This window comes from Etheostoma spectabile, chromosome 9 (assembly GCF_008692095.1).
Source record: "Etheostoma spectabile isolate EspeVRDwgs_2016 chromosome 9, UIUC_Espe_1.0, whole genome shotgun sequence".
NCBI lineage: Eukaryota > Metazoa > Chordata > Actinopteri > Perciformes > Percidae > Etheostoma > Etheostoma spectabile.
This window is the reverse complement of record NC_045741.1, coordinates 35,182,054-35,199,615: the sequence shown is the minus strand read 5'-3', so window position 1 is coordinate 35,199,615 and position 17,562 is coordinate 35,182,054. Positions and strand designations below refer to the sequence as shown.

General features: G+C 39.9%; 1 protein-coding gene across 1 annotated transcript; it reads right to left on the bottom strand.

The window, feature by feature from the left end:
* Window positions 1-828: 828 nt before the first annotated feature.
* On the bottom strand, window positions 829-16,589 carry faah (fatty acid amide hydrolase). Its single transcript, XM_032526389.1, has 15 exons — window positions 16,196-16,589; window positions 7,950-8,063; window positions 6,474-6,614; window positions 5,833-5,966; window positions 5,471-5,677; window positions 5,338-5,378; window positions 5,127-5,251; window positions 3,920-4,045; window positions 3,691-3,788; window positions 3,196-3,295; window positions 2,785-2,828; window positions 2,568-2,607; window positions 2,377-2,485; window positions 1,902-2,047; window positions 829-1,120 (listed from the first exon to the last, which is right to left on the bottom strand). The coding sequence occupies exons 1-15, from the start codon at window positions 16,409-16,411 to the stop codon at window positions 998-1,000; spliced, it is 1,764 nt and encodes a 587-aa protein (XP_032382280.1). The 5' UTR covers window positions 16,412-16,589; the 3' UTR covers window positions 829-997.
* Window positions 16,590-17,562: the final 973 nt, after the last annotated feature.

Below are 17,562 nucleotides of genomic sequence, written 5' to 3'. Positions count from 1 at the left end.
TACAGTCATGAAGAGGGAGAGGGACGAAGAAAGAGGTAAAGAAAGTGGATTTGTGCCCTCACAGCTGCTGGATGCCTTAGAGGGTGAACCACACTTTACAAACTCAGTTTGTTGAATATGCAACGTCAAGAACGTGTCAACTGCACAGGTTCTAAAAGCTATAAAAATCAACTTCAGAAAAAATACATTACAAAATTCCAAAATTTATCACAACTGATGACACAGATAAGCAGAGGAGGGAACAGAGGATCACAACTTGGTGACTTGTACCATTTAAATTTCAACATTTCTATTGTGGAAACAAATAACAGCAGCGGTTTTTCTATGACAAATCAGTTGCTTTATTTTATTATTGGTCATCACATCACAAAAATATGTCAGTTATTGTAAAGAGACAAACGTTATTTTCCACATATGGTTGCAGTGCCTCTTTGCCTAATGACAACATGAATTCAATTTCTTCATGCTATTGCGTGAAATATTGAACAATGCCAGCGGTGGAAAAACACACCTACTAATGTCCAAACCGGATCCTGAATTTCACAAAACAAAACATAAAGATCACATAATCATGTCTGTCAATGTCAATTAGACTCAAAATGTTTATCAAAATACCCATAAATTTAAGTTTATAATCAGTGCCATACCAAAAAAATAATTAATTCTGAGGTTTGTCAATGAATGTATTTAACATAGAAGTGAACATTTTTTAATCAGCAAACATGATTACCAGAAGATGCATGAAGTCATCCTTTTAGACCAGAAGAGCAAAACTCATCTCAATATAGCAACATTAATGAACTTTTACTTGTTTTTACTTTACTGTTGTAATGCGGTTAACAGGTGTTTAGTGCAGTTATTCTTCTTAAAAAAGCATCATCATTAATGATTTTTTGGACTGGCCTGTTGTTCGTGTTTTCACATTCACTGAGTGTATTCAGAGCAGATTTGGCCTGAAGCCCCTGAAGTTATCAGCCCCACCTGTGTCCTCCAGGCCTTACTTTCTGCTCTGTTTGACCAGTTGTTCCACCTCCTTCATGAAGCGCAGGCAGAGCTCATCCTGCCATGGCAGCGAGACACACTGCACCGCCACCGGCAGACCCTCGCCTCCAGACACAGCCTAAACACAAACGCCACACCTGTCAACAGTCGGCAACCAGAACCACCGCAGTCTTCTGCCTCCACCTACTGACCAACTGGGACACTACTGTTTTAAGGGAGTCGCTAAAATGGCCTGACACTGAAGTTTAGGATACAAGAGAACATAATCTGACTATTTCTGTAGGCTATTTGGAGATAGAAATAGCAGTTATTTACTGATAACGTTTCATATCAGAATATCTTAAATTGCTTATTGGCATTACTCTATTACACTGGAAAATAATGTAACCTATATTATTGCCATACCATTTCTTTTAGTCTTAACATCACATTAATCTTGACATTTAGACACAACATGACATTAATCAAGATAATAAATCAGACAATTGATTGAAAAATAAAATAAATGTTAATTGCAGCTTTATTTAAAAATAAATTCACATCATAATTTGTCTCTTTGAATTGGTTGAATGAGTAGGTTCAGTTGAAATGCTTAATGCATCTTTCTGCCTCCTAGTGGTCAAAAATGTGGAGTCTGTTTTGCTTCCTGGGAATCAAAATGGCAAAGCCAGTAACACAAATGAGTCATTAAGTGTGTGGGGGGGGTGGGGGGGGGGGGGGAGTGAAAAAAACAGCCTCAGAATGATCATCTGTCTCTGAAAAACACATTATAGCTTCTAGTAAATAAAAAAAAACTTGAAATTCCTTCACAAAAGGTATTTATTAGGGTTGTTTAGGGTTGTGTAGTTTTACTACTGTATTACAATATTTGGTATCAGTCATCTCTCACGGTCTCTTACCTGTTTAAAGAGCTTGTCCCAGTGGTCCTGAAAAAAGCCCTTATAGTGCTTGAGTTCCTCCTCATCCTCTGTTGTCACCGTGGAAACAGGAACAACGCCGGCAGGAAAAGTGAGGAGATTGTACAGCATCGTGTGAGGGACAGCAGCTAAAAGGATAGAAGATAGAAACAGGTTATTTACTGTGTTACCCTGGGTTCTATAGGCGTAATATCGTTGCTGTTCTGTTTGATGATCATATGCAGGGAGATTGCATCATATTGCAGCGCTTTGGCCTCTACAACAGTTCATGCAGTGGTCTGTTTTTAATGGTGTTCAGCTATCCACAATTTTTAGAAACCATCAACAAAGACAAACCACCTCTGACCAATATTAACGAAAATATATAGGATCCTATATATAGACTATATAGGATATATGTAATCATTCACAATGCCTTTTCGGTTATCATACACTGCAACTGTTCGGTGAACCGTACTGGAAAGCTTGCCGCAGTAGAGGAAGTTGTAGGCTGGTCCGATCACCGGGCACAGCAGCACGTCTATGTTGCATCTTCTCCAGGCTGCTATTGTTTCCTGAATGTAGACCTTATGAAATCACAAGAGAATTCAATGTCCCCTGTGTGCATTCAAACATGCACAAGCATCATTAGCTGATCACTAACAGTACCTCAACGGCAGCGTGCTGCTTCCACAGACCAGGAACAGAACTAGAAACAAGATAAGATTAGATTAGATTATACTTTAGTCATCCCACAGCGGGGAATTTTCCTTATTACAGCAGCAGCATTTTCTACAATAAGAGCAAATTTCACAAGGCAGTGAAATAGTTAGTGTGTTTTAACATTTTGCCCACTACAACCGTCAGTGGCAAATAACTTTCTCACCCAACTCCACACAAAGCACCGAGGATTTCAGATCCACGAGGAGACTGCAAAAGACATTCAAGACAGAAAACACCCTTTAAGTGTCAATACAAACATTAACTGTTTAATCAAATTACTGTCAATATCATACTAATTTTGTTTTTCCCATCTTGTATATATTTAAATATTTGTTTTTATATTCTTATATTTTGTTATTATTTCATGTATATTGTATGTATGTATATTTTGTGTGCTGCTGTAACACTGTAATTTCCCATTTTTTGGGATCATTAAATCTCTCTCACTCACTCACTCACTCACTCACTCACTCACTCACTCACTCTCACTCTCTCTCACTCTCTCTCTCTCAAAGGACAAATGACATTTTCTTTAGTATATATGCATGTCTGTCTACATAAGGAGAGAACTCACCAGGGGCTTAAGGAGGAAAGAGAGGATTTTCTTCAACCATGTAGGAATATAGTAAGGTAAAAGCTGTGCTTTGAGACAGGGGTCCACAGGGCTCCCCTCCCTAAAATAGAAGCAACAAAAGATCATTGCCACAAAACAGAACTATCTAGTCTAAGGGATTGTAACATGGTTCACTGTAGTAGTTAGAAAAGAATTAACTGTCTTCCTGTGTTTTATATAATTGTAAATTCAATATATTTGGGTTTTGGACTGTTTGCAACAAGCAATTCGAAGATATCACCTTCAGCTCCAAGAACTCATGAAAAGCCTTTTACACATTTTCAAGAGTAAACGATTTATCAAAAACACTTTCTTTATCAAAAGATGAAAAGTATAACTTATTAATACAATATAGTTCTCCAAAACTTCAAATACGCACAATTATTATATGAATTAAGTTATTAACAAGGATTACACTGATTGAATAATGGCATTTTTAAGCGAACTTCAACTTACAGTTTTTGAAGCAGGGTGGTAGCTCCATCTGCTAGGATACCCTTTATAAGCAATTCACGTAACGCGTAAGAGATCTTCAGAGGAGTGTAGGGCACCAACTACAGGCACGAGTGACAAGAGAGGGACAAAAGTAAGTACATTAAAAACATATTGCTCATATATCACTTATTTGATGTGGCCCTAGATCATGTGTTTGAGTGCAGTGTGTCTTTGAGTGGTGTGGTCTTACAGTGTGCCCTGCTTGCTCTAACAGAGCTTTGACCTCTCTGATGCCTCGGGACATGCTTGGAGACGTGTGAGAGTAGCCGTCGCTTTCTAGGTAACCGATCCTGAGAGGTTTGGTGCTCTGGTATATCTGAGGGCAAGACATTTTAGCTGAAGTAAGTAAATGGGAAACTGCAGTTTGGAATATCTGAAAGTACTTTTTTGTTTCTGACAGAAAACTGTTAAGAGGAGTCATTCTGTCCATAAAATGATATGTGCAGAGATCTGGGTTAGGCCTAGCTTAGCACAAAGGCAGCCTCCACTCTTCTGGGAAGGCTTTTCACAAAACCTTAAAACCTGTTTGCAGGGACTTGTTTCCATTTAGCCACAAGTGCAATAGTGATGTTGTTTACGGATGTTGGGTAATAAGGTTCCAATTTATCCCAAAGTAAGGGGTTACAGGTTTTTAGGAGTAAAATTCAAGCACTGTCAAGGTACCTCAACTAACTATTTTCAGAGCTATTTCTCAAAGCCTTTATCATAGACGGGACCATTTTATTTCAATTAGTAAAAGATTTTTGGTTGACATAAGTGATTATGTTGATTAAAAAACAGATTGTGTTGAAAAAATAGCATTTTTTAAGGAGTATATTCAAATTCAAGCATATTACTAACCTTGAAAACAAAAGCATAACATAACATAAGCCTTTTCCAAACTTTCAAGACTTTGCACGAGCTCTGTAAAGTGTTTGCTGGGGTTGAAGTCAGGGCTTTATGCAGGCCAGTAAAGTTCTTTTACAGCCAACTTGAGAACCATTCCTGTACAGACCTGACTTTGGGCACAGGGATATTGTGATGTTGAACACTATTGTGTAAAATATCCTTGTACGCCATACATTACCCTTTGGAAAATTCCCTTATTTGCTTTCTTGCTGGGGAGTTTGATGACAAGATTGATATGACTCTAAGCCAAAAGTTAGCATGAAGACTTGAAACAGCTAGCCTACTACCAGCTTAGTATTTACTTGTTATATCCCATTTGTCTAATTTTTATTTTATTTTATTGTTTAAATAGTGTAAAAATACAACAATTTTCCATTTTAAGGAGGGGGGAGGGTTATGTGCAAGACTATTTCTTGGTCAGAAGAGACTCAGTTACTGGTCGCAGCCAAAAAAGTAGCCTGGTACATAATCCCTGGTAAAACGTTACTTTTTTTGTGTAGCGGACAAACCTGCATATTAAAAGGTAAGGGTGGAACCATGGGGTCCAAAGAAAACATGTGGTCGCAGAGCAGAGCCTGCATACACAGAGCCAGACTGTCCACATCTCTCGCCATGGGTCCAGGAGATGACAACACTAATTTAATAAGAAACATAAACATAAGAAGAGTAACCACATTTTTCAGACAGTACGTAGTCAATGATGTTACAACTGTAACTTACCTGATTTTTGCCCTCGATAAATGGAGCTCATCCCCTTTACACTGAACAAAAGAAATACAACATGCGTATAAACAAAGTAACGATTAAAGTGCCATGACTAGTGAATATCCAAAACTGATGCAGAGACGCTCACCTAAGTCGACCCGCTGTTGGCTTTAAGCCACAGATCCCACAGAATGAGGCAGGAATACGGATGCTACCTCCTATATCACTGCCCAAACCAAGCACGGAGCCCCCTCCCGCAATAAGAGCCCCCTCCCCACCGGACGAACCTCCGGATGTCTTCTGGAGGTTGTGGGGGTTCACAGTCTGTCCATAGATGGGGTTACTGCAGTCATAACTGGAGATGAAATAAAAGAAAAACACACATAAGCAACGAGCATCACGGGCTTTGCACATGCAAAAACAACATGAGCCCCTAAACCAAATGTAATTGCATGAGTACACGTTGCATTGTGTCACAGCTAATCATAACCTGATTGAGAAATGATTTACTTTAATAGTGCTTGGGGCACGTTGGTTTTCACAAAGGGAATGGCTCCTTGTCTCTTCAGAACTTCCACAAGCACGCCGTCCTGCTGCACAGGCTGTTCCAGATTAATGACCACACCGCAAGAAGAGTCATGGTTCTTGTGTTGTAAATAGACACAGGCAAAGAGAGCAGTGTTAGATAAGAACACGTAAACCACATAAACTAAATTGAGCTAAATTGAGAGTAAAGTGCATACGAGTATGATTGCCCTCATCACGATGCGATCTGTCTCCAACAAGAAAATGCTTTCCTGTACTTCACACAAAAGTCTAAATCATTGATCTCCTGACCCCAACTTCCCTGATTTCAGTGACAGAGCCATCACTCACATGGCAGTAACCATAGTACACGACCCAAGCCCCCTCCTCAACCTACTGTCCACTCCCTTCCCATCTGACTGCAGGTACAGGACACTAAGGTGGGAACACTCACTAAACACACTATGCATTCTGTACAGATGTATTTATGCTGTATGTTGTTGTATAAAAATGTATATATATTCTGGAGGCAGACATTATGACAATATAACAAATTTCACCCTTTAGGGACAACAAAAATCTATCCATCTATTTAATTATGTAGGTGATAATCAGCTAAAAAATACCTTGTATGCAAAGTTTTCTTTGATGCTGACTGGAACTCCATACAAGAGACCTTCCTTGTTTGTAGAAACAGTTTTCAGCTGGTCAAAACTCTCTAACAAGATCCCCGTGCAGCAGTTCAGATCTTTGTTTACATCCAGAGTCTGTGGGAAAACAAACAGATTTATGCCTTTCCTCACCTGGTTTTGTGGAACATGAAAGTCAAGTGAAAAAATGTATTATTTAACAATTCATGGTATCTACAGTACGTTGGGCAAAAAGCCTTGAACAAATGACGGTGTATAGAGCTGTACTAGGGTACATGTAAAAGTTTTCTTCTTTAAGACAAAGCTGTCTCCTGTAGCGGTAAAATATTTTATAATAGCATTTCTGCATATTGTAGTTCAAGTGGTCTGAGAAAAAAACTGAACTTTTTCACCTCCTTGTTGCTCTTTTTTCAGGCTTCAGCTAATCTAGCCCATGACGGGAGACTTTGGCCAATGACAGGTCATTTCAGAGAGTGTTACAATTGGTTGTTCAGCAAATGCGGATGCGCGTTCCCACATCTCTTAGTTGAAAGTTCTGTTTACGGTAGCAAAAGGCTCAGGGCTGCAGCTAATTCAAGGCTAAACTATTAGACAACAGACTGTATTGTCATCTATCTAGATACAGTGCAGTAGAGTAGGACTACATAGAAAAACTAAATTGTTGTCCAGTTTATTTTAAATTCTGCCCTAAAAAAACCCTACTGGTACTACAGAGGACAACACTACTGTGACCCACTCTGCTACTCTACTATCTTATAGGGGCCCTTAAACCGTCTCCGAAGTTCACTAGAAGCTATAGCCTGATGCTTCTTCCCTGTCTCCACCACAGTGGACAGTGTCCTTACCAAAGGACTGAAGACAATGCTTCTCCAGCTCCCACATCCAGCATATGGGGTAAAACCGCTGCTGTGTATAATGTAGCTTGTTGGACGGATTTACTTCCACAAACAGCCACAGCATGGACAATGCACAATAAATCACTCAATGAGGCCATCTGACTGAGGATGATATGGGCAAGTTCTGGTTTTGTTAATATTTAGAAGTTGAAAGTTAATTCTTTAAATGAAATAGACTCAGCTGTGCACACTGTCCACAGTATATGCCCAGTGTGCCCAAAGTATTCCCACAGTGTGTTAAAGAAGCAAAAAGAGTCAGGATTCTTGTGTTGTAAAATAAACGCAAAAGGAGCAGTGATGAGATGAGAGCACATCAAAGACACATGACATACTGTTTAATAAAGAATGCCAATAAGAATAATCGAATGAGTGAATTCACATTTGGACAAACTGACTCTGAGAAACTGATTCCAACATACTGGTACTGTGTGTGTGGTGTGCGTGTGTGTTAACCTTTAAACGGTACACTGAGTTCTAGTAGGCACTAAGCAAAACACTGATTATTCATTTACATGATATTTCTGTTGGCATATTAAATTTCATGTTGGTTTTGAACCTTTTCCATGTAGGTGTAAAGCACGTCCTTGGGGCTCAGCGAGCCTTCCTGCAGTTTCTTTGTCAACTCAGACAGGGACAGCATCAAGATATGAGCAGAGTCGGTCACTGGAAGCTAGAGAGGACACAAACGCACATATTAACACAATATGATATAGCAACATATGTGTGGAAAATTAATTCACACACAAAGCAATAATCATTTTTTTAAAGTGGGAACACTTAACGATAAGGTACACAGTTATTGAGTAACGAATGAGGAGCAGATGAGGAATGAATATAATCCAAACCATACCCAACACTATAGTTGAGTCGTTTTCACACACTCTTACATAATTGAACATGTAACGTTCAGGTGTTACAGTTGGCTTGATGTTGTAATGGTTTTATATATCCTTCTGTAGTATTCATTTAATCATATTATTATTTGTATTAATCATTACTATGTTTTTCAGTTAAACAACTTCATTCAATTCATTCGGCAGCTGTCTGTTCCTAAATCACCAGCTCAAGGCCGGTGCCCTGTAGTCAGAAAGATCCAGATGTCCATTTGTTTATCGATAAGGGTGCAGAGCTGGGATATTTTCTATCTGTACGTGACCAAACAACACCAGGTTGTCTTTGGCAGCTAAGATAAATGACTGCTGGAGACTCTGAGGCATGGGGGACAGATGAAGAAAAGACGAAGAAAACGACTCCAACTTGTCTGGGTGTTGGTGATTAATTGTTTTGCTAAGATTAGGCATGTTACCAAACAAGGTCAATATAAGACTGTGATATTTTTGTTTAACCTTGCCAGACACTGACACACTATTACTGCTGTTAACTCTGTGAAACTGTTTTGAACATTATACTGTGCAAAGTATTACAAAATTCACCAAAGACCGACTCAGTAATCTTGCACAGCTGTCTTTATCTTGTTTCACTTCAAAACTTTTCCGCTCCTGCTGTACGGAAAATTTCCACAACAATGTTTAAACAGTTTTTTTCAAATTAGTTGAGCTGCTCCACAGTCTTTCCAGGTAACCCCTGGCAACAGCAGACGTACCCGGTACCCCTGGGGTACAGGTAGCCCTGATTGGGAATTACCGCCTTAATGTAGAGTTTCATATTGTTGTGAATGTGATGAAGAAGGTGTTAATCCCAAATTCATGCCTTTTGAACAGTGAATATGTTACATTACATTCAGTGGGAACTCTGACGAAAGCCTCTCCCATTGGTTTTATTTGTATTATAAATTGTAATACTGTCCTCCCATGCGAGAACCTTGAGACAATCCTGTCCATCCTGACTCTCTTATTTTACTAAACGTCATCTAATTGAATGGAGCGATTGTTAGAATTTTTTTATATTCTCGTGTGTCTCATTAAACTTTTTATAACATCATGAACTGAACTCTGATGGGTGTACCTCTGTCCAACTCTTAAGCATGGGGGGGGGGGGGGGGGGGGGGGATCAATCATGCTTTGGGGTTGTATTGCGGCCAGTGGCACAGGGAACATTTCACAAGTAGAAGGAAAAATGGATTTAATAAAATTTCACTTTTAACTTGATGCCATCTGTGAAAAAGCTGAAGTTAAAGAGAGGATGGCTTCTACAATTGGATAATGATCCTAAACACACCTCAAAATCCACGGTGGATTACATCACCAGGCGTGCCCAAAACTTTCAAGCCCCACTGTATCATATGACAATATCTTTACTCTAGCTCAGAGCCCACTATGAGAAGTAGTTAAAGCTGAGTAATTGAGTTTGAAACCAAAAGGTGTGGTTGTACTCTTTGGGTTAAGAGTCCTAAGGTGGTGTAGACGGGATTTGGCTTTAGCCAAGGCCTCTTCTGGCCCGGATACTTCAGCAAAGTGCTTTTAACTTTAACCACACCTGTTTAAAAAAATGCTGTTTAAAAAAGAATGATAATAAAGATGGGTTAATCTTTTTTTCCGTCAGCAGCGGCTTCTCGCTGCGCAGCCAATCCCCCAGAGTAACCTCTGATTTGGGCCAAATGCTTAATATTATTAATAATAATAATAATAATACTATAGTGAAATCATGCACACGATTAAAGCCCATTTCAGCCTGTAAAGACAATTTATTTGTATATTCCAAAAAAAATTTGCCAGATGGCCAATCCACCCCGACATCTTGCACAACAAAGCAACAGGTTGGTGAGCTCCACCTGCAACGATGGAAAATGACAGGTGCAGAATGGTAGGCTTGTCCAGATTAACATATTTCCAAAACGCAGATGGAACTGTATGATGTAGAGACTATCTACATTGGTCTGAATTAAAACCAGGGGTCTCATTTATAAAACTGTGCGTAGGATCCTTAAAAAGTGTACGTAGGCCTACGCCTAAAAGCCAAAAAATGCCATGTGCGCAGGGAATCAGCCTGTTATCCCGCCCTGTACACGCCCATTTCTAACCATAAACAATCAATGCAAAGCACCTCGCAAATGCCATGTTAATGACCCTGGCAGTTGTACTTTCGTGACGCCGAATCATGACAACTGGCGAGGAAAAATAAAACTTCTCAGACGTTCAGGAAATGCTGCAAATTCAATTATAATTTTGCACGTTCTTGCACAGTGTAGGGAAACCTGATTTATAGACTACCTATTGTTGGAGCTAAATCCTGCTCCATTCTCAGGGTTCATTCAATTAGTAGTCAAAATCTCAGATGTTGATGTGTGACTCCTTTTTTATAACATAGGATATCCTCAGACAAAGTTACCTGGATCAAGCTGTCGCAGCTCTCCCCTTCCTTTGTCTGCCTCTCTGGATCTTGGACCCCTAGTCTTATCCACAAAGGGTGGGGTTTTCTTGGCCACAGTGATGTGTGTGTGTGTGCTTATTCGTTATCTTTTCAGTTGGAATGTGACTGAAAGTTTATGACCCTCGGTTCAGGAAAAGATCAGTGGGCTGTAAAAGTGGGACTGAAACCAGACTCAGGAAGCATCCCTAACAATCAATTCTGCTTCTAACACATTTAGGAGAGCTGGATTATAACGGAATATAGCCTACCAGAACATTTTATGTTATAGAACAGAGTATTGCAAAACAACTTAATGCAACAAACAACAAACTATATAGCCTACTTATTACAAAAAACTGACTGCATGATCAACATGTCTTCATTTATGCTGAAATAATGCTTTTACCTTTTAGCTTGAATGTATAATGCAAATCACACAATGTTTAAGCACATATAACATTTTAAATTCCAACACTATGTGAATAACACTGTCCAAAACGGCAGGAATTACGGCACTTAGGGATTGCTTTGATATACCTGACACACCGTATATGATAAGGTTTAACAAAACATTATATCCAAACAAGCCTTAGTGATAAAGTTGAAGATTATATACTGTATATTTCTAATATTTTATAACACTTAGCGGTCTGCCATTTCCCTCTGGAAACAGCCGGTTTCCCCCAGAGTGGCGAGGACCTGTATTGGACCGGGATGGCACGGTTGACCCCTCATAGAGCAAATATCACAGGTTTAGGTAAATTGGCATATTCAGTTATCGTCATGGTCCCTGAAATCTCTTTTTCTCCTGATTCTTCGTCCTCCTGCTGCGCCATCAGCATTACGCACGGGGTCTTTTGTTTCCAACATTTGTAATTGTGAACACCTTGCCAAAAGCACAGCATCAACAAGGTATCCCCACCCAGAGATACAATTTGAAGACGAAAGTGTAAATGGTCAACAAAATGTTCTTCATTCAGGTTTTTTCAATGGATTAAAGTTCGTAATGATTAACGAGGACATGAAGTGTAAAGACTGCGCAAGAGCAACGGCTCAGACTTGGACATTTGATGATCTATGCACAGTATCACAAACAGACATTTAGTTTACACTGTGTTCTGCTGTTATCTAGTGTAGGGTAAATGATTAAACGCTATCCTGTAGGCTATATGCCATATGGCATATATCGGGCCATCTCATCCTGCACTCCATAGCGGACAATGTCACGGTGTTACGGTGAGACAGCGCCGATCAAATATTAAAGGGGTGATAGAATGGTTGTATAGAGTATATCACGCTGTTCTTTGAGGTCTCCTGATAGGGTATGTAACATTTGTTGGGCTAAAAATGTTGTTTTAGCTGTTCTTTTGGCCCTCACACCACCCTGCTAAATTGACCTGGCTTGAAACGAGAGCTTTTCTGCCTTATATGGTCTGCTCATGAATATTTAAATAAGCTGCGCGCTGATTGGTTGGTGTGCAACGAGCTTTGCTGCGGCACACAAACATGACTAAAACATCCAAGGTGGCGATAGCATGGTTACCGTATCTGTTTGAGCCTGAATCAGAGGAAGGATCTGACATCGAGGAGCAACCTGCCAGTAAATTGGAAATGACTTCTTCAGACTGGTAAGTTTTGTCATTTAGCATTTACTTGCTTTTTCAACATTAGAGGTTTGTTGTCACACTAGTGTAATACTCCCACTTCAGTGTTGTAGCCTAAGAATAACTTTGTATTAGCCTTGTTTTTAGTATTGTAAGCAACATAACTTATTAATTTGCACATGGACAAATATTTTACAACTTGTACCCTCGCAATTTCAGTCAAGATGTCCAGTTGGCAGAAAAGTTAGTGGCCAGTTCATAGAACTGCTCTCACGAAAGTCTCTAGTCACATTGTAACATTTGTTACCGTATACTCTCCTGCTGAATAGTGATTGATTGTGATTATGAGTTACGTACATTCTTTACCACCCAGAAGTAATGTTATCTTACAACAGGACGTCCATTTAGCTGGACAGGAGCCTTTTTCTGTTCAGTTTGTATGCTACGTCTAATGCTATCTTGGAACTACTATCATGCAGATTAGATCATCTGACTATGAGATTATTACCTTCTTAACATGTAGTAATCTAATGTAGTATCTTACCTTGGCAGGTGTTCTTGTGGAAACTGTGCACACATGCCCCAGGAGAGAGAAAATATGTTGCCATAAATACCTCAGTTAAATAAAACTAGAGATACATTAACTCAAGCTACTTTATGCTTTCTGCTCATTCACATTATGAAATAACAACAGGCTCATTATGTTTGTTTTTACAGGTCAGAAGAATAAGAATGACCTAGATTCCTGAGGAGATAACCTGTATGGCTCACCATCCTGGCCTTCATCCGTGCCTCAATATATATTCTTTGCAAAATGCAATGATATTTACAGAGTTGACCATGGCCAGTTGAGAATCAGATGGATGGAAAGGTGAAGCCAATTTGATACCACTGTTAGCAGTTCAAGTATCTAAATAAAATGTTTATAACAATACGCATTGATTATTGATTCAGCATTATTACAAAAACACAGTATTATCAAGACAACAAAATTACTTTATTTTGTTTCAAAACAATCATCATTACTCTTAAATCTAAAAAATGTGATTGTCCACTACACCCTGTTCTCTTTGTAGGCAATGCAGACACAGGGCTTATAGGACTTTTGTGACTGGTGCTGGGTTTTCTTGGTAGAAGTGTCCGTGCCGTGACCCTCTTGTGTCGTGCAGCGTGGAGGGAGTTTCTGGATGTTTCAGGGCAGTATGTCGGGTTGGGTGCCTGTCGAGCTGAGCACACAGGTCCTGGGCACAGGACTGCTTCCAGATAAGGAAGGGGGTCGTGGATGATCTCCTCAAACACCATCGCATCGGTCTAAGACATAGCCTGTTGTGTGTGAAAAGTCATTTTAGCACCTATATCATTGCACTTCAGATTTGTTGTTTGCAGTGTGTGAAAAGTATTTTTGAGTGCCGATAAGATGCAATTAGTATTTTTTGTTTGTAATAAAAAAATATTTAAACTTACAAACTTTTGTCTCTGTCTTCACTTCTTTGACGGTGTAACCTCCCCTGTTGGCCTTTGGGAACAGACGTCTGTACATTAGTTTCCCCTTGGCTGTCTTCCGTTGTGGCTGCAAGATACAATCAAACAAAAACATAAATATTGTAACATAACTGTATTACCTTTTACACACACCAAGCAAAATACTCCAGTTGACTCATAGCAAAAGCAGTTGCTAAACCTCTAAGCTGTGCCAAAGCAGGACTCTAACCAGTGTTGTTACAAGTGTCTTACAGTGGGAGCAGCTTAAATCTGAAATGATTTACATTTATATGGCCGGCCATTAGGCTTGATGTCTCTAGACCATGTTTGTGTCTCACTCCTTCACTGAACAAAACCAGTTTCTGCAGACAATTTGTCCCCCATTCACATTTGCCTTTTCTAAAGACTTGTTTTGTTGAATGACAAAGTTCATAGGGCGTGTACATACCTGCAAAAGGCATCGTCAACACACAATCTAGCATTCAGTCATACCTGTTGTATACAAACACATTCCTGCCTATTGTCCAAATTATTTTCACCCAGCCCCCCCCCCCCACAAAAGGAAATGCAATTGATTGAGATCAGACCAATCAGTGATAATCCAGATGAATAGTTCTATTCCTACTTTAAATAATTCACTAATGTGTTGGTAATGGCTCACATATTTGATAAAAGTCACTCACTCATCATGATAACATGAGATAACACTGCTCTGCTAAATGCTACCCAGTCACATGCTACACAAACACTATAAGACGTCTGGTTTGTAAGAATAATTAGAAAGGTTACCTTGTATGATATGTGCGGTCTTGATGTCTTATGAGACGTTGTGTCCCCCGAGATGACACACTCGGAGCATCTGTATGGCAAGCTGCATCTTTCGCGTCTTGTCCTTGTGACATAGCGTTGCTCTGAAATAAAAAAAACTGCAAATCAATACATTGCAGTCTATATACACACTGTTTTCACGAGATTGACTAGATATCATATGAAATGATAACGTTTCCAGTTCTGTTGTCGAAGCAAACGGGATAACAGAGCTAGCTAGCTAGCTGAGTAACGTTACAGCTTAGCGCTAGCTAGCAACCAAACGATCATGATTCTACTCAGCTGCAGTTAGCTTTCTTGCTGAAATACAATAAAAATGAACCTGACAAAGTGGACAACATGCATGGTGAACTATAGATGGAGCTACATGACAACACGGGGTATTTATTCGAATGGAACAGTTAGGAAAATGAAACGTTAGCCCCTTTGCCATTACAGTTATCAACAGACATTCAGCCTATGCTAGCTACAGGATACCTTAGCATTGCCAATGTTACTGTTAATGACAAATCCTACTTACAGCTTGTGGTTGGGATGACCAGACAGTCGGAACAGCAACAGCAGCTTAGCAAATCCTGCTTTAAATTGTCCAAAGTTTTGAAAACTGTCTTTGGTGAAAACGTTCCCTGGGATCTCCTTATAAACAGCAGCCGAGCCCGTCAAGTGGTTGCTTCCTTGGGAAGGCTATGAGAAGTGTCACCGTTCCTTGTACAGCCTGGAACTCTGCATTTACGACCCTGGTTCATTGTCATTATCCTGGGAAATATTCCAAACTTTCTTCTTAGTAAATCCCGTCAGAGTACACAAGCAGCGTTCTCAGTCGGACATCTAACTGAGCTAACGCTAGCTCCATTAGGAGCTGGTCTCAGGTCAGTGGCCTGTGTGTAGATGTTGGGGCTGGACTGTTCTCCTTATACGGTAATGGGCGTGACAAAGCTAATGGTTCTGAGATCCTGACATCATCTTTTGGCTTTGTTGAGATTCGCCCGTTTTCAGCGGCAGATTCAAAATGTGGGATTTTCAGAGGAAAGGCATGTCAATGGGATTTAAAGCTTCTTTGTATGTCCTATTTACCCACCAAACTGTCGGTATTCACATATGACAGGGTAAAATCGGTTTTGCATTCTATCACCCCTTTAAGAACGAATTTTTATTTAAGATTTGTGTTTGAAGTGTTTATGGAACAATCATCTCTCAGTACAAGCGCAAATAACACTGCTGGATTTAATCTTAAATCATGATATGTGGTTATATGGAGTAAAGAAATATGCGTGCACGCATATTTCTTTATTCCATATAACCACACTCTTAATATTAAATATTTAGAGTAGGCCAGTCTGACATCAGTTCACCTCCTCACCAACGGCGTCGCCAATTCCCATTTTGTCTCCAAAATGTGCGTGCGCACGGATCAGGGTTTGCGTTTTTGTTTTTTTATAAATCTCAACCGCGTGAAGTGGCGTACGCACGTTTTCAGCCCCGTTTCGTGCGTACGCCACGTTTAGAAATAAGACCCCGCAGCTGTACGTAAATATATTTTAACTTTCCCTCCAAACAGCACTCAAATCCGAACTCTCACCGACTTCTTGTGCTGCTGCACCGCCTGCTCCGCCCGCTGCAGGCTGTCAGTCCTGCGGTTTCTAGCCCTCTGGATCTTTTCCATCATCTCTTGGTGGCTGCGGACCTTCTGCACCAGCAGCACCAGAGCGCCCACACCGCAGGCAGCACCCGTCAGTAGTGCCACTGTCCGGTGGTCGAGCTCCACTCCCTGGAGGATCTGCTTTACATTATCCATGATTTAAATCACCTCCGTTTGTCTTCTCGCTCCAAGCTCTAGGATAGACGTTGGGCTAACTGAGGCGAAATAAAGTGGCGTTAGATGTGTGTTGTTGCACTTGTGAGAGTTATAAAGTTAACAACCGGGCGGGCTGATCGACGCGTGTGTTCATAAGTCACCTGTTTTCATCCCAGCTAGCTCAAACTAATGCCCGCTCACCCGGATAGGGTTTTACATTTGCGCTGTAGATGGCGCCAGTGCTGAGTCATTCTATCTGAATTGTAGATCATTTGTAACGTTTCTCGTCATCCGTAGGCCTATCTGGAAGGCTCAATAAGTAGCCTACCCTACTCTATCGGTCTCTGACAGACCGTTAAATAAAGGTCTCTGAGAACTTCACAGACAGTTAGAGAATAACTTGTGATTGTTGTTTTTTTTTAGCTCAATACAACATGATCCTTCAGCTTCTGTCAAATGCCAAATATGCCACTCTTCGATCAGTCGATGCCTGATGTCTCTCATTTCCATCAATCCCTTTTGTAGTGAGATGTTCAATACTTAACCGCTACTGGTTGCTTTTGATTCTTGTTTCTGACGTGTACTCACAATAACAATGTCCCTTCCAATACTCTGCATTCGAGGCGTTTATTTTCTGTAGCCCTACAGTGTCCACTTAATGACATAATCCGAGCACAGTTAAAAACTGGTTGCTCCTCTTCTTCAATTAACAACACCTGTTTGCATCAAAACAGGAACTTAAATTACCTTGGCCTTGGCAACATACATTGCCCCTTGTGGCTTGGAGGAAACCCATCTTTATGGCTCTTACACCTTTAAAAAAAGAAAAAGAAGGCAGAACCAAGCCAATTTTTCTAAAATTAAATAATGAATTTCAGCAATTTAGCACCTTTTTTTAAAATGTAACATTAAAAACAAAAAAGCCATTATGAGACCTTTACTTAATTAAATGAATCCAATATGAAATGATATGACATTTTCTCTGGCATTAAGAAATGTAAATGTATTTTTTTGTATCATATTTTCTTTTGTTCCTGTTTTGTGATGTCTCTTCTATGTACTTGTGTGTACCTTTGTATTGAACCTTTGTACAATAAAGAATTGAAAAAAGGCAAAGAGGAGGAGTTTTACTGGCCACACTAAAGAATTGT

Coding starts and splice junctions, on each gene's coding strand:
- faah (XM_032526389.1), bottom strand. CDS start 16,411: ATGGATAATGTAAAGCAGATCCTCCAGGGAGTGGAGCTCGACCACCGG. Junction 3,789..3,919: donor TAGAGCAAGCAGGGCACACT/GTAAGACCACAC, acceptor TCGTGCCTGTAG/TTGGTGCCCTACACTCCTCT. Junction 2,829..3,195: donor CTTTCCTCCTTAAGCCCCTG/GTGAGTTCTCTC, acceptor TGTCTTTTGCAG/TCTCCTCGTGGATCTGAAAT.